This window comes from Kogia breviceps, chromosome 15 (assembly GCF_026419965.1).
Source record: "Kogia breviceps isolate mKogBre1 chromosome 15, mKogBre1 haplotype 1, whole genome shotgun sequence".
Taxonomy (NCBI): Eukaryota; Metazoa; Chordata; class Mammalia; order Artiodactyla; family Physeteridae; genus Kogia; species Kogia breviceps.
The window spans coordinates 83,117,319-83,142,705 of NC_081324.1; the positions used below are offsets into that span (position 1 = coordinate 83,117,319).

A 25,387-nucleotide genomic window follows, 5' to 3' on the forward strand; every position below is an offset into this window, starting at 1 on the left:
GAGACCTCTCCCCTCGCTTTGTACGCAGCCGTCTTCCCCCGGGTCCTCACGTCTGTGTCCTAATCTCCTCTTTTTATAAAGACACCAGTCCTATTGAATTAGCGCCCCACCCCTAATGACCTCATTTTAATTTAATTACCTCTTTAACACCCCTATTCAAACACAGTCACATTAAGAGGTACTGGAGGGACTTCCCTGGTGGTACAGTGGTTAAGACTCTGTGCTCCCAATTCAGGGGGCCCGGATTTGATCCCTGGTCTGGGAAATAGATCCCACGTGCATGCCGCAACTAAGAGTTCACATGCCACAACTAAGGAGCCCACCTGCCGCAACTAAGACCTGACCCAACCAAATAAATAAATAAATAAATATTAAAAAAGAAAAAAAAAGAGGTACTGGATGTTAGGACTTCAACATAGGAATTTGGGTGGAGGGGGACACAAATCGGCTCATAACAGACACCCTGGTTTATGTCTTGCTCTAAGGAGTTGTATTCAGTGAAAGTGAGGAAAATGTTTATACAAGAACTACCCAGGCTACAGACGACCAGAAATCACAACAGACAATGGCTCGTACCTAGTATTCCACCCTAACTCCATCCTTAGACCACTGCCTCTGGGGTAGGCATCTTGCCTGACCCAGGAGAGGACTGGGGACAGAGAGTGGGGGATGGGAGAGAGGATGAGCTAGAGAAGAGGGGCGGTTACTCTATAGACTTGTAACAGTTTTTTTTTTTAATCACGTGAAATTCACATAACATAAAATGAACCATTTTATTTTATTTATTTTAATTTATTTATTTTTGGCTGCGTTGGGTCTTCATTGCTGTGCATGGACTTTCTCTAGTTGTGGTGGGCAGGGGTTACTCTTCGTTGCAGTGTGCGGGCTTCTCATTGCGTTGGCTTCTCTTGTTGCGGAGCACAGGCTCTAGGCGCACGGGCTTCAGTAGTTGTGGCACACGGGCTCAGTAGTTGTGGTTTGTGGGCTCTAGAGCGCAGGCTCAGTAGTTGTGGTGCAAGGGCTTCGTTGCTCCGCGGCATGTGGGATCTTCCTGGACCAGGGCTCGAACCCGTGTCCCCTACGTTGGCAGGCGGATTCTTAACCACGGCGCCACCAGGGAAGCCCAAAACAAACGATTTTAAAGTGAACAGTTTAGTGGCATTTAGTACATTCTCAGTGTTGTACAGCCATCACCTCTATCTAGTTCCAAAACATTTTCATCCCCCAAAAAAGAAACCCCCTGCCCTTTAGCGGTCACACCCCATCTCCCCTCCCCCAGCCCCTGGCAACCACAGTCTGCCTTCTGTCTCTATGGATTTGCTTCTTCTGGACATTTCATACAAATGGAATTATACGGTATGTGGCCCTTTGTATCTGACTTTCACATCATGTTTTCCAGGTTCATTTCTAAAAAATATTTGTCTATTTATTAAGGCTGCGCCGAGTGATTTTCTTTGTTTTTTTAAATTTATTTATTTTGGGCTGCATTGGGTCTTCGTTGCTGCACGCGGGCTTACTCTAGTTGTGGCGAGCAGGGGCTACTCTTCATTGTGGTACATGGGCTTCTCATCGTGGTGCTTTCTCTTGTTGCAGAGTACAGGCTCTAGGCGCATGGGCTTCAGTAGTTGTGGCACACAGGCTCAGTAGTTGTGGCTCGCAGGCTCTAGAGTGCAGGCTCAGTAGTGGTGGCGCAGGGGCTTAGTTGCTCCACAGCATGTGAGATCTTCCCGGACCAGGGCTTGAACTCGTGTTCCCTACATTGGCAGGCAGATTCTTAACCACTGAGCCACCAGGGAAGCCCTGAGCCAAGTCTTCGTTGCGGCATGCATGCGGGATCTAGTCCCCCCGACCAGGGATCAAACCCAGGCCCCTTGCATTGGGAGTGTGGAATCTTACCCACTGGACCGCCAGGGAAGTCCCTTATTTCATTTTGCAAGAGTTTTTAACCTTATGGTTTTCATAAACAAGCTAATTTTGGGCTACCCTTTATCAGTTTCCCAAGTTGCCAGCCAGAAAATCTTTAAAACATAAAGGACATTTGTGGGTATTTTGAGGGATGCGAAAGAAGGTGGAGGATAAACTGAACATGGAGAGAGAGGACCTGAATTGTAGCATCTGCCCCAGGTAACCTGATCGTGTGTGTATTTATACAACCCCCTTCTCACAAAGATCAAAAACCAATAACACAATGTGTGTTCCTACCACCCAGACCTAACAACCCCTCTTCTTCTTGTATGTCTTTGTTTTGATTCTATGACATTTGATTACATATGGAGATTTGTATAACCACCACCACATTTAAGATACAGATGGTTCTGCCACCATGAGGGAAGATCCTCATACTATACAATACCCACTCCCTCCTCTTTAACCCTTAGCAACCACTGTTCTGTTCATCTTCTTAATTTTTATTTTATTTTATTTTATTTTGACTGCACCACTCAGCTTGCGGGATCTTAGTTCCCCGACCAGGGATTGAACCTGGGCCCTTGGCAGTGAGAGCGTAATGTCCTAACCACTGAACTGCCAGGGAATTCCCTATTTGTCTTCTTTATAATTTTGTCATTTCAAGAATGTTACATAAATGGGATCATACAGTATGAAACTTTTTAAGATTGGTCTTTTTTTTTTTTCACTTAGCATAATGCCATTAAAATCCACCCAAATTGTTACATGTGTCAAATAGTCTATTTCTTTTCATTGCTAAGTAGTATTCCATGGCGTGCACGTGTCACAGGCTGTTTAACCATTCCCCCTTTCAAGGACATTTGCAGATCCTTCTTCTAAAATAAAGTAAAGGCGTTACAGAGACAGTTGAGGCCTCCCCTCAATCAAGTGTCCCTCCTTCCTCCACAGAGGTCACCTGTATCTTGTGGCTGCTGTGCACCCCTCTCATCCATGATTTTTGTTTTGTTACATATTGATGCTTCCAAAACCCATGTTATTTTGTTTAGCATATTTTAAACCATGTTATCATATTACATGTATCTTTGGGCAACTTGCTTTTTGCTCTAGATGTTACGCTCAAGGTTCAGTTCTATTGATACAGGTAACTCTGGTTCATTTTCTTCTTCCCTGCTATGTATTGACGGTATTCCACTGGGTGCCCGTATTGCTGTTTATCTATTCCCCTCCTAATGGACACTTAGGTTGTTTCCTGGTTTTCACTATTACAAACACTGCTGCACTGAACATCCTTTACCTGCCTCCTTGTGAGATGGTAGCTTCATTAGAAAGACAAGGAGACTATTCAACAGGGAAGAAAGAGCTCAATCACCAGTGAGCTTTGCAAGAAGGGAAACTAACATTTATTGATCCACTCAGTGCCTGGCAGCTTAAGTACATGAGCTCAGCCTGGACCTGGGAGATCCCTAATGGTTGGGCAGCCTGAAAAGTTCTGGATTTACTGACCCCTAATGGGTCAAGGCATTCACCCTACTTTTTTCCGTTCACGTGGCTCAACTCTCACTTTGCATTGTTTCAGAACTTTAAAGGCAAAGACTCGAGTCAGACTGCCTCTACTTGTTCCCTCGGTTCATCACTTACAGGTCATATGACCGTTGGCAAGTTAGTCAAACTCTCTGGACCTCAGTTCCCTTATCTGTGAAATGGAATAGCACTTACCCTATGAAGTTATTGAAAGGATGAAACGAGATCACCTATGGAAAGCACTAGGCGTAGTGTCTGGCAGGCGGCATGGAGGAAATCTTACATACAATAATTGATAGCGATCAAATGATGATAAATGAAGCATCTCTCTAATTATGAGTCTATCTTTGCCTCATGTTGTTTTACTGAAATAAAAAATGAACCGATACCGTTTTCCTACTGAAGCACTGTATTCCAAAGGAGGGATATTTTGTAAGCACAACGAAAAGAAACCCACTGTCTTTCAAGCTGATGACATCAGTAGGCAGTTTTCTCGTCTTTTCAGTTGCATGGGGAACGTCATGTCCTGTTCCCAATACCTATTGGTGCCCGTAAGTCCCTCCCTATACTGGCCAGTGCCCAGTATATCAGTATTTGCTAAGAGCCTAGAAGTGCTTGCCTTTCATAAGACAGGGCCATGGGACACAAACCCCTTCTCCCCGAAGAGACAGAGGGTGACCAACTCTTAAACTTGAGCCCCAAGAGAATCCAGCACCAGGCTGTAAAGTAGCCATGTTTCCTTTGTCATAGCAGACGCAGAACTCAGTGAACAGAATGTCATGGCTAGGTACTCACCACAGCTAAGCCTGCCAAAAAGTATGTCTTGGACTCGAGTTTATTAAGTAATATATAAAATAGCAAAGATTTTAGTTCTCTGGGAAGGCCTTCGGAAGGGCTCTAGCAGTGGACATCTGGAGGTCCACATCTGTTTGGGTTTGGGGCAGTGTGAACTGTATTTCTTCCTCAAAGTTGGCTGATTACCTGTCTGTTCTCCAGAGTTTTGTAACATGGCGGAAATTTTGGAAGCAAGAGAACTGAGATCAAGTCTGCTGAAAGAGCAAACACGGTTTTTAAGCGGGTGTTGTGGGCGGTGGTCTGAAATGTTATCTGAGGAACGCCTGGCAGTCAGCATGAGTTCACATAAACGGCAGTTTAAAAATACCCGTTAAAAAATAAAATAAAATAAAAATACCCTTTAGGGGCTTCCCTGGTGGCGCAGTGGTTAAGAATCCGCCTGCTAGTGCAGGGGACACGGGTTTGAGCCCTGGTCTGGAAAGATCCCACATGCCGCGGAGCAACTAAGCCCGTGCGCCACAACTATGAGCCTGCGCCCTAGAGCCCGCGAGCCACAACTACTGAGCCCGTGTGCCACAGCTACTGAAGCCCGCACGCCTGGAGCCCGTGCTCTGCAACAAGAGAAGCCAAGGAGTTAAACAGTTATAGTAATGAGAAGTAATGAGAAGCAATGAGAAGCCGGCGCACCTCAACGAAGAGTAGCCCCCGCTCACCGCAACCAGAGAAAAGCCCACGCGCGGCAGTGAAGACCCAATGCAGCCAAAACTAAATAAATAAATTAATTAATATTTAAAAATTAAAATACCCTTTAGTGGTTACTAGAGGAAGGTGGTGGGGGAGGGGGAATTGGTTGAAGGTAGTCAAAGGTACAAACTTCCAGTTATAAGATAAATAATTCCTAGGGATGTGATGTATAACATGACAGATATAATTAACTCTGCTGTATGTTATAGATGAAAGTTGTTAAGAAAGTAAATCCTAAGAGTTCTCATCACAGGAAAAATTTTTTTCTGTTTCTTTAATTTTGTATCTATAGGAGATGATAGATATTTACTAAACTTATTGTGATCATTATTTCCTGGTGTATGTAAGTCAAATCATTATGCTTACACCTTAAACTTCTGCAGTGCTGTATGTCAATTATATCTCCAGAAAACTGGAAAAAACAAAAACAGAAAAACCCCTTTACACAGCAGCCATGGGATTGTTTCCGCATGACCCTTTTATAAAATGTGGTTTGGGACCAATCAGATTATTTCTTATGAGAATCTGACCTGAGAGACACAGGTATTGAGGGCTGAATCATGTTCATGGTTAAGAGCCGGGCGAAGAGCTGTGAGCTGGTGTCCTGGGTCTGCCCACGCCTGGTTGAATTCTCTCTCAGTTTCTGTGAGATACACCACTATATTTCTTCTCGCTTTAATTTTTTTGCTTAAGTTAATTTAAGTGTGTTTCGGTTACTTCATCCATAAGCATCTGGAGTTAAACAGTTATAGTAAGGCATCTTCTCCCTACCATGAGAAAGGAAAAAAATAAAAAAAGAGGAATTTCCAGTAACACAAACAACCCAGCCTCAACTGTTGAAGAATTTCATCAAAATTTCCTTTCCAATTTGAAGAAGTCTCCAATTTGATCCGAAAGATGGGGGAGCAGGCGATGTTCCAGATTTCCGGTGGTCAATTTCCAGTACCCAGTGGCTTCACCAAGGCACTGTGGTCAACCGAATCCCTCAGCTAAGTTCTGATTGTAGAAGCAAAGTGGGGGAAGAGAGAGGCGAGCTGGGCTTGACGGGACCGTCTGTGAATCCAACTCCTTGTTGTAAGCAGGAAGGTCAGCAGATTGACAGACCATAATCAGGAAGTATTTTGACTATTGAACCAAAAGGCATGTAAAGGACCTGAATACTAGGTGCATTTAAATCCCCTCCCGGCAGGCAAGGTGCCCTGGGGCAGAGAGGCTAATAAACGTGGAAAGGTAAGAGAGTTTATAAAATCAGAAACAAAGACAATTTTGTACCCCTGATTTTATGGTTCTGGACTTAGGGGTAATCCCCCTTTTTTTTTTTTTTAAAACCTACACCATGCGGGATCTTAGTTCCCTGACCAGGGACTGAACCCACACCCCCTGCAGTAGAAGTGTGGAGTCTTAACCACTGGACCGCCAGCGAAGTCCCAGGGCATTTGTTTGGGGGCAGCTAAAAGGAAGTCCTACTTTTTTACATTGCAGAGAGTAAACACATGGAACTCATGACCCCAAGAACTGATACCCTCCAAAATAAAGAGGAAGTAATGAAAAAGAGATGTGTAAATGATGATAACTGCCCCTTCCAATATGTATATAGACCCACAGACATGCATACCTATAGTTACACACACACACACACGTTGCACCACACACAGACACACACACTCACATGTTGTACACCACACACACACACTCACACGTTGCACCACACACACACACTCACACACGTTGTACACCACACACACACACACACACGCTCACGTTGCACCACACACAGTTTGAGACTGAGTAGAATACACCATTTGTTTAGCCCAGAATGTCATTGCTTGGTCCCTTTTAAAATTAATGTTGGGGCTTCCCTGGTGGCGCAGTGGTTGAGAATCTGCCTGCTAATGACGGGCACACGGGTTCGTGCCCTGGTCCGGGAAGATCCCACATGTCGTGGAGCAACTGGGCCCGTGAGCCACAACTACTGAGCCTGCGCGTCTGGAGCTTGTGCTGCGCAACGGGAGAGGCCACGATGGTGAGAGGCCCGCGCACCGCAATGAAGAGCGGCCCCCGCTCGCCGCAACTAGAGAAAGCCCTCGCACAGAAACGAAGACCCAACGCAGCCAAAAGTAAGTAAATAAATAAATAATATAAAATAAAAAGTAACTGTACCATTAAAAAAAAAAAAATTAACGTTGGCATTCTCCTGGACAGGGAGACAGAAGTATTTTGGAGACTGCTCTCTCTCTTTTTTTAAAAATTGAAGTAGTTGATTACAATGTTGTGTTAGTTTCAGGTGTACAGCAAAGTGATTCAGTTATACATATATATACATATTCTTTTCCATTATGGTTTATTATAGAATATTGAATACAGTTCCCTGCGCTATACAGTAGGACCTTGTTGATCTATTTTATATATAGTTTGTATCTGCTAAACCCAAACTCCTAATTTATCCCTCCCCCACCCCCTCTCCCCTTTGGTAACTATATGTTTGTTTTCGATGTCTGTGTCTGTTCCTGTTTCATAAATAAGTTCACTTGTATCATATTTTAGATTCCACATGTAAATGATATCATACAGTATTTGTCTTTGTCTGACTTACTTCATTTAATATGATAATGTCTAGGTCCATCCATGTTGCTGCAAATGGCATTATTTCATTCTTTTCTTTTTAAATTATTTATTTATTTTTGCCTGCATTGGGTCTTCGTTGCTGTGCGCGGGCTTTCTCTACTGGCAACGAGCGGGGGCTACTCTTCGTTGCAGTTCACGGGCTTCTCATCGCGGTGGCTTCTCTTGTTGCAGAGCACAGGCTCTAGGCGCACGGGCTTCAGTAGTTGTGGCACGTGGGCTCAGTAGTTGTGGCTCGTGGGCTCTAGAGTGCAGGCTCAGTAATTGTGGCGCATAGGCTTGGCTGCTCCGCAGCATGTGAGATCTTCCCGGACCAGGGCTCGAACCCATGTCCCCTGCATTGGCAGGCAGATTCTTAAGCACTGTGCTGCCAGGAAAGCCCTACATTTTTGCTTTTTTAAGCCACCAAATTTGTGGTACTTTGTTATGGAGCCCTCGGAGACAAATGCACTCAACACACCTCAGGGCCTTTGCACTTACCGTCCCCTCTGCCTAGAATGCCCTTCCTCCATATTTTCGTACTGTTTGCTCTGTCTTGTTATTCATTGCTCAGCTCCAGGTCACTTCCCAGCCCCACCCCCTTTTTAGCCTGTCACCCTTCTTTGTTGGCTTCAGCGTCCTCACAGACATCCCAAGCTCCCTTTCCATTTATTTGTCTACTTCTTTTCTGTCCACCTCCCCCCCTTGAATGTGAGTTCTATGAGAAGAGGGTCCTGGGGACCTTGTTCCTGGCTCTATTTCCATCAACCACTCAGAACACAGCAGCACACCGCTGGTGCTTAATACATAAAAGCTGATGGGATGAATGAACAAAAAGACGGATGTGGGTTGTTAGTTCTGAACAGGTTGGAGTTTCACAACTGGGTGCCCTGCTGACTCATGCATCTGGGGCTGGGGGAATCTCTACTTTCCTCTGAGCTCAGCTCTGCTCATCTCTTCCTCTTTAAGAAGGTGATGTCTGCTTTTAAGTTTCTGTCTCTAGGAGTTAATTGAAAAAACAGACAAGCACACTGATCAGAACCTCAAGACCGTTCATCTTTCTTCCTTTACTGCCCATTCAGCCATGGCTGGGAGGCTGAGTATCTGCATTTCTTATTGGCATCCGAGTCGCAATGCCAAATCAAGCCTCATCTTGCTAAAGAGCTAATGAGTGGAAGTGAAAGCGTAACAGAAACTTGGACCGATCATAGACTCAAACCAGTGCGTCTCCTTTCCATTCCAGAATTGGGAACTGAAACCATCCCACAGGAAGTTCTCTCCTCCTCCAGTCTGGCTGGATTCCTTTTTAAATACACAAATACTCATAGCAACATTCACCAAGCCCTAAATAAAACAAAGTGCTCTTGCAATCCTGTCTGAACTACCCTTCTGAATTAAATTGTGTTTACTTTTCCCAGCTCTCTCCCATTTTTGTTTGAATGCATATGTAAGTTTTATGTAACTATCTCATGTTGCAGTTCAGAGTCCACATCCTTTTCTTACTTTACAGTATGTGGTATTTTTCTACCAGGGCAACCTGGTTGAAAATTTTATGGGTTAACAACCCATAAAATTCTCCACTAAAGTAAGAAGTCCATGTCTGTGAACCATCACCCAGACACATGCAACACCAGACTGTGTGTCTCATATCAAAGTTTATTGAAGTGGTAGATTTCTTATAAATATAGAAACACAAGCAAATGAACCAGGAGGAAGCTTTCCCCCGCCTAACCATTGGGCAGCATTTCCCTTTTAGTGATAAAAGCAAAACAGAGGTGGCAAGCAGCTCTCTCCCTGAAGTCTTTTTAACAGTTCAACCTTCAAATTAGTGTAAACAAGAGAGGAATGGATTCCTTGCAGGTTTTAACATAAATGCCATTTCCTTTCCCTTAGTAACACTGTTTCGCCCAGTCCCTCCTGGGGCAAATCCCCTCCTTACCAGCACTGGAAACTCAGACATTAACCAGAGCTCATGAGTTTCTGTCTGGTCTATTTCTGCTAAAGCGTAGCTGAAAGATGGATTGGTCCCACGGAACCCAGGCGACCCCCCCCTGGCTTGTTTCATGATGCCTGGGCTCCCTCTAGGAGGAGCAATAATTCCCCTCCAATCACTTAGCTTTCCTTATCCCAGTGGGAGCCCACAAACAGGCGCACCCCAGGAGCTGAGAACCATCCAAGTCTAAGGCAGGTGAAGGAAAGAGGCAGTGAGTCACAGGTGCCGGTGGGCGTCTCTGTGGCTCCAACTCTCCAGCAGCAGAAATGTGGACAGTTTTGCCATCTTCACTTCTGCCAGTGTCCAAGAGTGAACAGAAGTTTCAGACGCCTAGAGGCTTCTTCCTCCGCTCCCCCAAGATCCCGGCGGAGACACGCTGCCACCAAGCAGCCCATGCCACCAGACCGATTCTCTATATCGGATTCTCTGGATCTGGAAGTTCTGGGAAACCACAGGCCGAGGCTCACGATGTTAATTAACTCTGTGTACCAGCCCAACTGCTTCTCCAGAGATCTTGGTCCTTGATGATCGTCTGCTTTCTCGGCTTGGTTATTTTAAGGAGAGGCTGAAGTCAGATAAGAGGGGCTCTGAGGCTCGCTGGGATTGGCCATTAAAGTGTCGGGAACATTCTTGGTAGTACTCGGATCCCCCGTGAGCCCGACACTTGTGCTGCGGTTATTCTCGGCCTCCTCGGGCACCTTCCTCCGCAGGCAGCGGCTGATCAAGGCGGAGAAGAAGTTGGGGAAAGATGGGCTGGAGAAGTAATACACCAAAGGGTCCAGCATGCTGTTCATGTAGGTGAAGCTGAGGGTGATGTAAAAAGCCAGGTCGACCGAGCGATAGGTGTCGCAGTTCTCCGTGCCAGCGGTGTGGAGGAGCCAGAAGATGCGCATGCGCGCGGCCACGCTGGGCAGGAAGCAGACGGCGAAGACGACGGCCACCACCACGATGAAGTTGATGGCCCTCTTGATCTTGGCGTGCCTGTTCATTTGTCGCTGCCGCAGGCTCCAGATGATCCTGGCCGAGCAGAACAGGATGATGCCCAGGGGCAGGAAGAACTCCAGCAGGAACATGGCGTCGTGCCAGCGGAAGGTGTGGCAGATGTTGAAGCTACTGCACAGATTCGAGTTGCGATTCCGGATCAGCATCTTCTTGTACAGGAGGTGGATCGTCAGGCCGATCGTGACGCCCCACAGGAGGCAGGAGATGAGGGCCGCCGTCCGGTTGGAGATCTTGTTCAGGGCGTGATGGGGGTGGACCACTCGGAAGTACCTGTCCACGGCCACCACCGTGAGGAAGATGATGCTGCCCTGGCGGTTCATGGCGAGCATGAAGAGCATCACGCGACACGCGACGTCCCCGAACCTCCAGTCCCACTTCCGCACGTAGTTGTCGGTCAGGAAAGGCAGGCAGATGATCAGGAGAAAGTCGGCCACAGCCAAGTTGAACAGAAACACCCGGCTGGCTTTCCAGGACTTGAGGTGGAAGCAGAAAACCCACAGGGCAAAGCCATTGCCCAGGAGCCCGAACACAAACTCCAGCCCCACCACCGGCGGCAGCACCTTGGCAATGAAATCATCCCGGAACACACAGCAGTTCTTCTTGCCTATTTCCAGAAAGTGATTCTGCGGGTGGGACGGGTTCATGAGTGAATCGCGTTGGTCTTAGGGAGCGCCTCCCGTAGCGAACACTCAGGGAACGAGGTGTGGGTCTGAGTGGCGAACCTGTGGTTCAGCGCTCGCCTTTATGTCATGTCAGGGTGTTGAAATAGATGACTGAATGGTTACCAGGAAACTACGAAATCGCTTTTTTAAAAAAAGAAAAAAGCCAGCAAGGCTCTTATGCAACCTGCTGTTTGCATAAACAAATACCAAAAAAAAAAAAAAAAAAAAAAAAAATCCCCTGGGCATATAAGAACCCACAAAATTTTCTAAATGTAAAGAATACGTTTGGGGCCACGGCAGTGAGAGGCCCGCGTACCAACAACAATTAAAAAAAAAAAAAAAAAAAAGTTTGGGCAAGCAGACTGTCATCATTGTGAATTATGACATGACATAATTCAAGCAGATGGAAATGTGGAAGGCGGTGTGCCTGTATATTGAATACTTAACATGGGAGAATTAATTCACTGTCATATGATTGGTTGCCTTGCATAATAAACACAACAACAGCAGCAATAAGAATTTACTGTGCTCCACAGAAACGTGAAGAATTCGCATGGAATATTAACAGGCTTGTGTTTTAAGAAACAGTAGCATGTGTATGGTTTTTTTTTTTTTTGGAAAGGCCGAGAGGACAGTAATTGTCTCGTATTTTATGAGGACAGATGTGTTGCTTTTGATGTCTCCATGCCATCTTCTTTGCAAAACATGGGTTGCTTTTCTACACCAGAACCCTGCAATTAATCCCCAGCTCAGGGGAAAAAAAAGCTATCTGAGAGCAGCACGCCATTTCATAAGATGCTTGCAAACTTGAACCCAGTTTGGATTGCCAGTGGTGTGTTACAATAAGTTAGGTTTTCTTCCTTTGTTTGTGTTAGATTTTGAGATGCCTTCTTGCTCAAGCAAGTAATTTATTGTTGAGCACGTGACTTACTAAAATGAATAAACTTTATTTTTTAGAGCAGTTTTAGGTTCCCAGCAAAACTGAGTGGAAAGTACAGAGCGTATATATACCAGCGGTATGCCAGCTGTCCCCACACGCACACAACCTCCCCCATGATGCACGTGATATTTTAAAAGCCCCCATTTCTGGAAAATTAAACTTGGAGAGAATGTAAAAAGACTTTGACCTCTGCCTTGCAGCAGGTCATTGTTACACACATCATTTCTCTGCTTTTCAGCATAATTGGGTGTAACGCTACAGAACATTTCCACCCCGTAATCTTTTGGTCTGATGAATTCTTGCCGTGCAAGAGGTTCTGAGTTGTGTTGCTTCTACTTTGAGTGAGAAGTGGGACATCTGCTTCTTTAGTTTCACACCCAGGTTCCACGATAGGGATTCGTAGACTCCTTCCAGGAAACGGCAGTCAGGATGATCTAATGTTAGACTCACACAGGAAGCAGTGGCACTTGATGATGAAGAGGATGTTGAAGATGCTGTTGGCGCCCCCGTTAGGGGGAGCTTCCTTTGTGCCAGACGCCATGCTCAGCGCTTTATCTCTATTTATTTATTTATTTGGCCGTGCTGCTCGGCATGCAGGATCTTAGTTCCCCCACCAGGGATCGAACCTGTGTCCCCCGCAGTGGAAGCGTGCGGAGTCTTAACCACTGGACCGCCAGGGACATCCCATCATTATCTGAAATACATTATCTTGTTTTCCACTGACTGCATTCCATGAGGTAGGGACTGTTACTGATTCCAATTTCAAAATGAGGAAGCTCAGAGAGGTTGGTCTTCTATTCAAGGCTACGCAGCTAATAAGATTTGAAGCTGGCACTGGCTTCAAGGCCTGTGTCCCTAACCATTACACTACACTGCCTCATATTATTGCCCCTTCTAGAAGGCTGTACTGGATTGAGGTCACATTATGTGGCTGTAGTTAGACTCTAGTGAAATGCCTAGTATTTGCTTCCCATCCTTGCTGCCTGTGAATATCCTGCTCCTTTCTTGGATGCAATGTGGACTTGTCAATGACATTCATAGAGTAACCCTAAGTAACCCTAAAGTAAACCCTAAGTGCCTTTATTAACTAAGAGAGTCAGAAAACCTGACTATTCATCATAGTTATTTTGGGGAGCTGGAATTTGCAAGGGATCCTCCCTTTCTAAGTTTTACAATTTCATAATATTTCCTTTTTTTTTTTTTTTTTTTGGCTGCATTGGGTCTTCGTTGCTGGTCATGGGCTTTCTCTAGTTGTGGCAAGCAAGGCTACTCTTCGTTGCAGTGGGTGGACTTATTGTGGTGGTTCCTCTTGTTGCAGAGCACAGGCTCTAGGTGCATGGGCTTCGACAGTTGTGGCTCGCAGGCTCAGTAGTTGTGACATATGGGCTTTGTTGCTCCGCGGCATGTGCGATCTTTCCGGACCAGGGCTTGAACCCATGTCCCCTGCATTGGCAGGCGGATTCTTAACCGCTGCGCCACCAGAGAAGCCCAATAGTTGCTTTTTAAAAAGAAAAAAAAAAGTCATGGGGGACTTCCCTGGCAGTCCAGAGGTTAAGACTTCGCCTTCCAATGCAGGGGGTTCGGGTTCCATCCCTGATCGGGGAGCTAAGATTCCACGTGCCTCGTGGCCAAAAAACCAAAACATAAAACAGAACCAATATTATAACAAATTCAATAAAGACTTTAAAAATGGTCCACATCAAAAAAATCCTAAAAAATGAAAACAAACAAAAAAATACCCCAATACCATGGATAGAACTAGGAAAGAACAGCAATAGATACTGTTACATTTGAAAAAAAGAGAGAAATTGGAGGCCCTGGATGCTTTTTTCTCACTCCATCATTAGCTGTGAAACCTCTTAACCTCTGAGCTTCCTCATGTATAAAGTGGGGGAATGAGACCATCTTGCAGCTTCTTTCCAACTCTCACACCCTAGGATTCTAAATCCAGGTCCACAGCTACTCAGAATGTCAATCCCAGCCTCCCTGGATTCTGGCCCTGCTATGCAATTTCCTGTCTTCCGATTGTGCTGTGGGCATGTTTTGTCTTGCTCCTGTCCTTCTTTTATGTTTTTTTTTTTTTTTTCTTACTAGTGCATGAGTTGTACAGAAACTTGTTCCAGTGAATCATTTCAACAGTTCAGGCAGCGATTCTACCGAGTTTGGGGGAAACTCCGCTTAACATTTGTGACTTTCACAATTAACTCGAATCTCCATGCCTAGTTCTCTTATTACAACTGGAATGTGCCCCTGAACGGGATGGAACTACTTTTTTTTCTTTTTTTTGCGGTACGCGGGCCTCTCACTGCCGTGGCCTCTCCCATTGCGGAGCACAGGCTCCGGACGCGCAGGCCCAGCGGCCATGGCTCACGGGCCCAGCCGCTCCGCGGCATGTGGCATCTTCCCGGACCGGGGCACGAACCCGTGTCCCCTGCATCGGCAGGCGGACCCTCAACCACTGCGCCACCAGGGAAGCCCGGAACTACTTTTTAAAATTAAAAATAATAGCTGTCCTTTATCAAATGCTTGCTTTGTGCCAGGCATGAGGCTAAGAGATGTGCCTACGTGATCTCATTTAATCCTCTCAAAAACCCGGTGGGGCTTCCCTGGTGGCACATATTCTTTCCACTGAGTGCGCTGGACTTCTTGCGAGGCTACTCAACCCTCCCGGAAGCACACAGGCAGACCTTCTGAACGCCTAGGCTCGGAAATCCCAGAACATCACCTCCACCGCATTCTCCTGGCGAAGGCGAGTCACCACGCCAGTCCACATTCCATGGGGAGGGCCACGTAAGGGTGTGGGTTCAGGAGGCACAGTCCATTGGTGGCATCCGGGGAGACTTGGCTCTGCAAGTAGTAAATGACATTGAGTTGGGACACTTGGGAAATGAGAGACCTTTGAACCACTAGTGAAGAAGATGAAGTAGGAGAAACTGGGAAGTAAGGGGGCAGAGGAAGCTGGTGATACTGACTAACAGAGACATTAAAAGAAAGGAGAAGGGTATTTCGGGGTTTTGAAACGTGGTGTTAAATTTATTGCAAAAAACCCAAGGGCAAACCAGAAATAACCAAATAATCTTGAAAAAGAAGAACAAAGTTAGAGAATTCACATTTCCCAATTTAGAAACTTACTGCAAAACGACAGTAATCAAGGGTCTTCCCTGGTGGCACAGTGGTGAAGAACCGGCCTGCCAATGCAGGGGTTATGGGTTTGAGCCCTGGTCCGGGAAGATCCCACATGCCGTGGAGCAGCTAAGCCCGTGTGCCACAACTACTTAGCCTGCGCTCCAGAGACTGTGTGACACAACTACTGAGCCCACGCACCGCAACTACTGAGCCCATGTGTACAACATGTGCTACTGAAGCCCGGGCGCCTAGAGCCCATGCTCCACAACAAGAGAAGCCACCACCATGGGAAGCCCATGCACGGCAACGAAGAGTAGCCCCCGCTAGTCACAACTAGAGAAAGCCCATGCACAGCAACAAAGACCCAATGCAACCAAAAATAAATAAATTATAAAATTAATTTAAAAAAAAAAAAACTACAGTAATCAAGACAGTGTGGTTCTGGCATAAGGATAGATATACAGATCAATAGAGCAGGATTGAGAGTCCAGAAATAAACTCTTGCATTTATGGTCAGCTGATTTTATAACAAGGGTGCTAAAACAAATCCAGGGGAGAAAGAATCATCTTTTTAATAAATGCTGCTGGATGACTGAATAAGCAAAAGAATGAAGCTGGATCCTTTCCTTGAACCGTACACAAAAAATGAACTCAGAATGGATTACAGACCTAAATGTAAGACATAAAGCTCTTAGAAGAAAACCTAAGAGTAAGTCGTCATGACCTTGGCTTAGGCAAAGCCTTCCTAAGTACAACACCAAACACACAAACAAGCAAAAAAAAAAAGATAAATTAGACTTCACCACTTTAAAGGAGTAAAGGTTTTTGTTTTTGTTTTGTTTTTGAAAAAGAAGGAGAAAAATGCTTATTAAACAAAGCAACCCAACAAGGGCCTGCTGGCAAGGGCATGGAAGAAGTCTTTCTCATACACTGTCGGTGGGAGTCAGCCTTTTTGTTGGGTGATTTGGTGGTATCTATCAAGGTTATAATAAAAGCTAATATAATAAGAACGAATACAAGATAATAATAAGGGTTAATAGAAATAGAGCTAACTCCATTCGGGCACTAGTGTAGGTGCTTTATAAGCTAAACTTGTCTAGTGCTTAGAACAACCTTAAGGGATAGGTATTATTCTTTTACAGACAAGAAAAACAAAGCAGTGAGAGGTTAAGTAACTTGCGCGAGGTCACACAGCTAGTAAGGAAAGGAGATAGGATTTGAACCCACACAGTGTGGCTCCAGGGGCTCTTCTCTCAGCCACTGTGCACACTACCTCACTCAATATGCCTGTCCTTTGACTCAACAATTCCTGGTCTAAGAATCTATCTTCTAAAACCTCTGGCACATTTACCCAAAGATATATCATTCAGAATGTTCACCATAGGATGGCGGCAATAGAGGAAAGTTGGAAATAACTTAAATGTCTATTAAAAGGCCACTGGTTAAATAAACTACATGTGGTCCATTTATACAATGAAATATAATTAAAAACAAGGAGCTTGATCTCTGTTCTGATATAGGAAGATATTCCTGATCGGAGTACCTTGCAAAATTATCTATCTGTCTACCTATCTATCTATCTTGCTTTAGCAAAACTAAAGATTCATTAGTTTTGTGCAAGAGTCTATATAGCCCAAATGTTAAAAGTTATCACCTCGGGACTTCCCTGGTGGTCCAGTGGTTAAGACTCCGCGCTTCCACCTCAGGGGGAGGGGGTTCAATCCCTGGTCTGGGAACAAAGATCCCCGCATGCCGCGTGGGCATGGCCAAAAAAAAAAAAAAAAGTCATCACCTCTAGAAAATGAGATTAAGAGGAATGAAAGGAAGACGTACTTCTTACTTTACATATTTGTGTGTTCCTTGAGTTTTGAACAAAAACATGTATGCCTCTGTGATTAAATAAATGGAATTCCTGTTTGAAAAGAAAGGGGTCTGCGAGGCTATTTACAAATCTTCTATCAGGAAAGATTGTGAGCAGACCCTTCTCACCTGGTGGATCTCAGGGCTTCACCTCTTACCAGGTTGTTGTAGCCCAGCCTGGACTTTTCGTTCCTGTCCCATTGATCTTCCTGCAGTTCGCAAACAATCTGCGTTCTCATCTCTCTCCACTCTAAGTGGAACACCTCTCCCCGCTGAGTCATCTTGATGCCAAAATCTTGTGCACCGGTGCCGAACAGAAACACAGAGACAGAGTTATGGCGGAGAAAGAAAGAGTGGCTTTATTTCTTTGCCAGGCAAAGAGTGAACACAGTAGGCTAGTGCCTCAAGAACTGTGCCCCCCTCCCTGGGAAATAGGGAGGGGTCTTATAGTCGGGGCTTATGGTCACGGGTATGTGATAAACAACAAGACAGTAACAGTCTTGCGTTCTTCTTTCTTCTGCAAAGTTTCAAAAGAGTGGGGTTGCTGACAAAACTAGGGTGTGTGTGGGATCTCAGCTGGTTGGTCTCCTAATCTTTTTTTTTTTAAATTTATTGATTTATTTTTTATTTTTGGCTGTCTTGGGTCTTTGTTGCTGCGGAGCATGGGCTCTAGGTGCGCGGGCTTCAGTAGTTGTGGCACTCAGGCTCAATAGTTGTGGCTCACAGGCTCTAGAGCACAGGCTCAGTAGTTGCGGTGCACGGGCTTAGCTGCTCCGCGGCATGTGGGATCTTCCTGGACCAGGGCTCAAACCCGTGTCCACTGCATTGGCAGCAGGATTCTTAACCACTGAGCCACCAGGGAAGTCCTCGGTCTCCTAATCTTGATGAGCTTTTCTAGTCCCTTTAATCTTGCCTCAAGTGGTTTCCTGGCTGCTCCCCCCTTGACTAGCAACTGTTCTAATCTGCCCTTTGGAACTCAGGGAAGGTCATGGAGGCTGGAGTCTTGCCTACAAGAAATGGGGGACAAAAAGGCCTCCACACCTGGGAGCCCTATAGGGTCCTGTTAGGTTTCAATCTGGTTACCTCTTCTTCATCCTTCAGGGCTAAGTTCACAAGTCACTTCCTCTGAGAAGCCTTCCCTCACCCCCTAAGCCAGGATTAAGGGCCCCTGGGTTCTCCTGTAGAGCCCTAAGTTTACCACTTTCACTGCAGTTGCCCTGAATGGTAAATTTCCTTTTTCCTTGGTTTCTACAATGGAACCCATGGGGTGAGGGGCTATGTTTTTTGTGTTTTTACTGTGCCTGGTGCAGAGCTGGTGCCTAATAAATGTTCCTTGAAAGAGGGAATGAATGAATGAAGGAATCTTTACAAGGAAGAAAATGTTGACCCCCTTCTCACTGCAACTGTATCATCACTGGAGGCTGAGTATAGATTAAGCCCATATGTGAGCCCATCTATTTAATCAGCTCCATCTCGACCTCTCTATACAGAAAATGTATGGCCCCAGCTTCACGGATGAGTTCACAAGGGTCCTGTGTTTAGTCTAACGCCCTGCTGCCACCATCTTGAAATTCTTAATTCTTTTTGAATGAGGGACCTTGCATTTTCACTTTGAACTGGAAATTATCAATATGTAGCTGATCCTGAAGCCATTTATGCACTCACCGGGATGATGGAGTCTTGAGTAATATCGGAAACCTCCGTGGATTTTGAAGGCCCAGGAAGCAGCAGGCTGAGACTGTACATTGCCGTGTGGCCGCTTCGCCACGTTGCTCGGGAACCTTTAACAAGTGGCTCAACGCCTTGTGCCCAGAATTCCAATCCCATCCAAGCAGCCCCTGCGCACTGGTGACCTCAGACACCATCTTCACCATGTCAGTGGTCAGAAAGGGTAAGGAAACCCATTCTGAGACTAGACCAGAACCTAAATTTTTATGTTGTCGGCACCAGTAAAAGGTACCTCTTATTTTTTCCACATAGTTCCTGAACCATAATGGTCTACTATCCCTTCTCGCTTTTATGTGACTTTCCTGAAAGACCCTGAGTCAGAGGACACAGTATTTCTTTTAAATCGATGACATTTTCCTATTCCAGGTAGTTTAAACAAAGCTTTGTCAACAAAGCTATATGACCCTTCAGAATCTCCCTGTGCTATGCGGCTGCTTCCCACTAGCGATCTATTTTACATTTGGTCGTGTATGTAAGTCCATGCCACTCTCTCGCTTCGTCCCAGCTTACCCTTCCCCCTCAAGTCCATTCTCTACATCTGCGTCTTGAGCCCCTCACGAATCTTTTTTTTTTTTTTTTCCCGGTACGCGGGCCTCTCACTGTTGTGGCCTCTCCCGCCATGGCTCATGGGCCCAGCCGCTCCGCGGCACGTGGGATCTTCCCGGACCGGGACACGAACCCGTGTCCCCTGCATCGGCAGGCGGGCTCTCAACCTCTGCGCCACCGGGGAAGCCCTCTCATGAATCTTTTAACATAGGATCACACACAGGGCGCAGACTTTCTTTTGGAATCCGTTTTTATTAAGATGAAGCAACAAGGGGCAGCCCAGGAAAGAATGAGCTAAGAATAGAATTTAAAGCAGAAGTGTGGGGTTTTCACAGATTTCTGTCAAGAGGATATATGGTTCTTTGATGCTAATAAGAATCCTTGCTTTCACTTCTCCCCTGGAAGCTAGGGAGCCAGGGAACTCAAGTAGTCACAACAGAGCAGCTACTTATGGGCTCTGAACCCCGGGAGATATTGCCTCTGTGCCTCAGTTTCCTTATATGTAGAGTGTGTTAACATAATACATCGTAATATTATGCACTTACTGCCAGACACTGCGCTTAACGTTTTACATGCACTTATTCATTCATTCAAATATTTACTGAGCGCCTACTATGTGCAGGCGTGCCTCCAGGCTCTGGGTACATAAGAGTAAACAAAGTCCCTGTGCTTCAGGATCCTACATTCAAGGAATCCACCCAGTGACCTTCTGATGTCAACGTTATTGTTACCCCTGTTTGACAGATGAGGAAATTGAAACTAAATGTGGTTAGGTAAACTCTTCCCCCAGGGAATTCCCTAGTGGTCCAGTGGTTAGGTCTGCGAGCTTCCACTGCAGGGGGCACGGGTTTGATCTCTGGTCAGAGAACGAAGATTCCTGAAGATTCCGCGTGCTGCGGTGCGGCCAAAGGAAAAACACTCCGTCCCTAGATCACACATCGTAAGCAGTTGAGCTGTGATTTGAGCTTTGTACAGCCCATCCCTGGGCTGTGCAGTGCCCCTGAAAAAGGAATTAATAGGAACAGCCTAGCGGGATGTTTCAAGGCTAAAGAATGAAAAGTTGGTAAGGGCCTTAACTGCAGAGAGTCCTCTGGGAATTTGAGAAAGTGTAAATAAAGGGACCGCGGACACTTTCACCATTTTGTGGCTTGAGAACGGAGCTAAGGTTGGCTTGGAATCTTTCCCCCTAATCCAGGGCAGGGGCAGCATGTCATTCATACAATCATCTAGTTTTGAGGGTCCTATGGACATATTTGGGAAATTCACGTGTATAAGGGGTACTACCCTTTCCTCCCTTTCGTGTTTGTATGGAATCCTACAATAGAGGAAAACACTGGTGTTTGCAGAGAACAGGTCTAGAAACTATAGTCATTGAAAGGGTGAACTTCATTAACTTCTGTCTGCTTGCTACACACACACACACACACACCTCCCACCCCGCCACACACAAGTTGACTAAGGACCGTCCAGGTAAAAGGGACATTAACACAGTACCTGGCACAGAATATTAATTCAGGAAATACGTAGAAAATGAGTGATTGAATAATTCAAACTCATAGTCACATAACAAGCAGCCAGAGCAATTACGCCAGACTCAGCACTTCCCAAAGGCTAACGGGATTTTTTCAAGCACTCAGCTCCCACTGGAAAATTCAGGGCAGGTAAACACATCCTTCAGTACTTTCTTTGAAATGCAAAGACTTGCAGATAAACGTGGAGCTCCAAGAAGGTGGGAGCAGATTGTTTGGCTGTCATTTTTCTTGGGTTCCTGAGAAGTCAGAAAAGTACAGAGGGGCCTCAGGACGATGAAAATCAACGGGGTCGAGACTTCCCAGTCTAAAGAGCCTCACTATGCCTGAAATAAAAATATTGATTTACACTAGTTTCTCTTTTCCAAGACAAGTAAGAATTTAAGGTCAGAGGATAGGTTATTAAATTCACTAACTCCCCCAGAGAGAGAACATGATGGATTTAAACATTAGTACCTGTTAACTCAGCCATTTAAAAATACACAGGAGCCAAGCTCTTCCCAACCCACACGCACGCACACGCACGCGCACACACGCACGTGCACGCGCACACATACACGCGCGCACACGCGCGCACACACGCCCCTGCCCCTGAAATCAAATCATATACATGCAACCGACTCACTTCTCAACTGGAACCTTCCAAAAAGACATAATGAGCTGAATTTCGTATCTAACAGAGTAAGGAGACAGCTAAGAAAGAATGGCGTTTTCAAAGCTCTCCACCCCCCAGCGTGAATTCTTTCTAAGTCGCCCGCGGGTCCTCCTTGATTTTGTCCATCCGTCTGTTCCGGTGCCATCCGTCACATTTGCAGATCTCACTGCACATCGGATCGGCTTTGGAAGCTATTTGCCACGCTGGCGCAACTCTTGTGACAAAGGTTTGAAATGGACATCTCTTCTGGCCTCTTGGAGCGTCCCAGACGCTTAGGTCTCAGACTGTGGATTTTGAGCTTGGAGTAGAATTTGGGGAACGAGGGACTTGAAAAATAATACACCAGGGGGTCCAGCATGCTGTTCACGTAGGTGAAGCTGAGGGTGACATGGAGGGCTACGTGGACGAAGGGATTGCAGGCGCTGGTCGGCACTGTCCAGAGGAAGTAGAGCCTGGCCGACACGCTGGGCAGGTAGCAGGTGACGAACACGGCCGCCACCACCACGATGAAGCGGGTCGCCTTCTTCATCCGCGTCTGCCTGGCCAGGTGCTGCCTCCGCTTCAGACTCCAGATGATCTTGAAGGAGCAGAACAAGATGATGCCGAGCGGCAGGAAGAATTCCAGCTGGAACAGGACGTCGGGCCAGCCGTTGGCCGACTCCATGATGAAGCTCTCACAAGTTGCGGTCTTCCCTTGCACACACAGATGGCTCTCCATCAAAAGAGGCAGGGTCCCCAGGATGACCATGGTCCAAAGGGCACAGACGATGCCAGCTGCAGCCCGGTTGGAGATGGCATTCACCACGTGGTGGGGGTGGACCACTTTAAAATACCTGTCCACAGCCACCACCGTGAGGAAGACGATGCTCCCCGCCCTGTTCGTGGCCATCATGAAGAGTGCCACCCGGCAAGGGATGTCCTCGAAGGCCCACTGCCTGTGTCTGCGGTAGTAGTCTGTCCGAAAGGGCAGGCAGATCACGAGAAGGAAGTCGGCCACGGCCAGGTTGAATAGGTAAATAGTACTCGGCTTCCAGGTCTTCATGTGAAAGCAGAAACCACACAGGGCGATGCCGTTGCCCAGCACGCCCAGCACGAAGGCCAGGATCAGCAGCGGTGGCATCACCTGGGAGACGGGGTCCCCCTGGATGAGGCAGCACGACCCGTTTTCCATCGTGGACAGAGGACCAGCGTTCTGTGTGTGTGGGGGGGGGGGCTGTGGAGTTCCCCGCAAAACACAGATGCTTACCTGAACGCTCCAGCTGCTGGCGTTTCCAGCTTCCCCACCCTGGGACACAGGTACCTACACGTGTGCGTGGATGCAGCCCCTCCGCGGAGAACAGAAACTTCCGCCAGGAAATGGGAGACTCGAGGTGGCGGGGGTGGGGGGGGTTGTCCTTTCTCTGGAGCCGGGGTCACAAGCTGCCCGTCTCCCTGAGAGCCGAAGCATGTAGCACCCCAGGGCTTTGTAACACAGGTAATTTCACGCAGTTGTCCTTTCTGGGGAGCAGCTGGCAGGTCCGAGGGGATTCGTGCTGCAGAGGAGTAGCTGAGTCCTGCCCCAGAATGATTTTTATTCTCAGCCTCTCTCTTAGCCGGAGGATAAGCAAAGCTGCCCAGAAGGAATGAAAAAAAAAGCTTATTTGTCCTCCCTCCCTGTGGAGAAATACAAACATTTCCTGGAGCCCTTCTGGGACTCTGCCTGCGCTTTCCTCCCTAACCTTTGCCTGACTGCTGTCCTCTCCCTCATCCTGTGGGGCGCTCCCAGGCCGTGCCAGGGAGGGGAGGTTTAGCTCTGCAACTGCTAAGGGCCACTTCCTATGCCAGACCCAAAAACACAGCACTTCAAAATCAGAAGGGTCTGCGGAGGAAAAATATCCTTAATAGAGCGCTTGTTGGCTGTTAGAAAAATTCTCCGCGGCCAGTCACCATTCCTCTCCCCCATTTGCACCCCTTACCCTTAGCATTCTTCCTGGGAGCCGAGTGACCAGCTGTACCACCACCAAGACCATGCGATGGATCTGAAGGCACCTCTCGCGTCCGTATTCATGAAACAGCCTCGTTGGGAAGCAGGTCTTCCCTCTGCTGTAAGCAAAAGAGGATTTGGCTCCGAGTTTCCCAAATTCCGCTGCTCGAAAGAGCAGAGTGCCATGACCTGTGTGGTTTGTTTGTTTGTTTTCTTTTTTGGCTGCAGGGCATGTGGGATCTCAGCTCCTCAGCCAGGGATCAAACCCGCGCCCCCTGCGTTGGAAGCGCTGAGTCTTAACCACTGGACGGCCAGGGAAGTCCCTATAAGTTTTAAATTTTAATTACGTGCTGAGCCCCTTGGTGGGGGAGAGTGAGAGTTGGGGCAGTTGGTCAAGGAGTTTATCTCAAAAACGATCATTAGTAAAATTAGTCTGCTCCCAATTCCAGAGTCTTTGCTAAACTTTCCTGTCCTTTGGCTTTAGAGATGATCTGTCCGTCCTTTCAGCTTTCAGTTTAGGAAAGGGTGAGGGGAGGGCGTGCACTGAGAGGAGGAATATGCCTTCTTCCAGATGCTGGTGAAAGCTAATTTCTTCCCCCGAATCCTGGACTCCAGATCCTCCAACAACCTTCCCCTCTGTCCCCACCCTAGCACGGATCACTGTCACCTCCCTCCTGTTGAAACACTTGAGTCTCCTTGCCTCTAGTCTATTTTCTGTAATTCCTCTCCCACTCTACAGTGTGATTTTTTTCTCAAGCACAGATACGGTCATATCTTTTTTTTTTTTCCCCTTAAAACCCTTCAGTCGGCCAATGTGATAGCTGTGTGGCCTGTGAGCCGTATCTGGTTTGAGAACCAGTTTGACTTGGCCCATATGTTGCTTTTTTTTTTGTGCGGTACGCGGGCCTCTCACTGCTGTGGCCTCTCCCGTTGCAGAGCACAGGCTCTGGACGCGCGGGCTCAGCGGCCACGGCTCACGGGCCCAGCCACTCCGCGGCACGTGGGATCTTCCCAGACCGGGGCACGAACCCGTGTCCCCTGCATCGGCAGGCGGACTCCCAACCACTGCGCCACCAGGGAAGCCCGGCCCACATGTTTTAAAAACCTAGGACTGTCCTATCAAAACCTGGATTTCCAGGGACTTTCCTGGCAGTCCAGGGGTTAAGACTCCACGGTTCCACTGCAAGGGGCCTGGGTTCGATCCCTGGTCAGGAAACTAAGATCTCATGTGCCACACAGCATGGCTGAAAAATTAAAAAATATATTTTTTAATTAAACAAAACAAAAACACACCTGCATTTCCAGCCTCTCATGGAAACTGGAAGATCTGGTCACACTGGGCCAGCCATTCCTGCCTGGTAACCGTCTGCTGAAGCTGAGAGTAGCTGCACCCTTGAGACAAGGCGAGAGTCCCCATTTGCCACAGTCCTCACCCCTCCCTGTTACCTGACACGCCTGCTCTCTGTGGGATTTTAAGTTTGTCACCTCTGCTCCAGGTTAAAGGTCAAGTTCCTTGGGTTGGTCTACAAGGCCCTTCACAGATGGTTCCCAAACTAATTTTCCAGTGTCATTCTCCTGTCACTTTCCTCCTCACACCCTACCTGTGAGTCTCTGAGCTTCTAACAAATAAACGTGTCCACCAAACAGCTACATTTAGCTCCCTCACCAATCCAAGAGGTCCTCGGAGATAAAGTCCATGTTCTTGACAGTAAGGGCCTAGAAGAAGGATCTGATGATTAACTCCTACTTTTACTGAGAGCACATATCCGCCACTTTCACTCTGTGGACCTTTATGATTCTATAAGAAGATGCTA

General features: G+C 46.8%; 2 protein-coding genes across 2 annotated transcripts; both read right to left on the minus strand.

Annotated features, from left to right (window-relative positions):
• Nucleotides 1-9,211: 9,211 nt before the first annotated feature.
• LOC131742614 (hydroxycarboxylic acid receptor 2) lies at nt 9,212-11,337 on the minus strand. The gene has a single exon (XM_059040699.2). The coding sequence runs from the start codon at nt 11,206-11,208 to the stop codon at nt 10,117-10,119; it is 1,092 nt and encodes a 363-aa protein (XP_058896682.1). The 5' UTR covers nt 11,209-11,337; the 3' UTR covers nt 9,212-10,116.
• Nucleotides 11,338-19,666: 8,329 nt separating this feature from the next.
• Nucleotides 19,667-24,210, minus strand: HCAR1 (hydroxycarboxylic acid receptor 1). The gene is made up of 2 exons (XM_067015006.1): nt 23,566-24,210; nt 19,667-23,219 (listed from the first exon to the last, which is right to left on the minus strand). Exon 2 carries the CDS (start codon nt 22,779-22,781, stop codon nt 21,774-21,776), a length of 1,008 nt encoding a protein of 335 aa, XP_066871107.1. The 5' UTR covers nt 22,782-23,219; nt 23,566-24,210; the 3' UTR covers nt 19,667-21,773.
• Nucleotides 24,211-25,387: the final 1,177 nt, after the last annotated feature.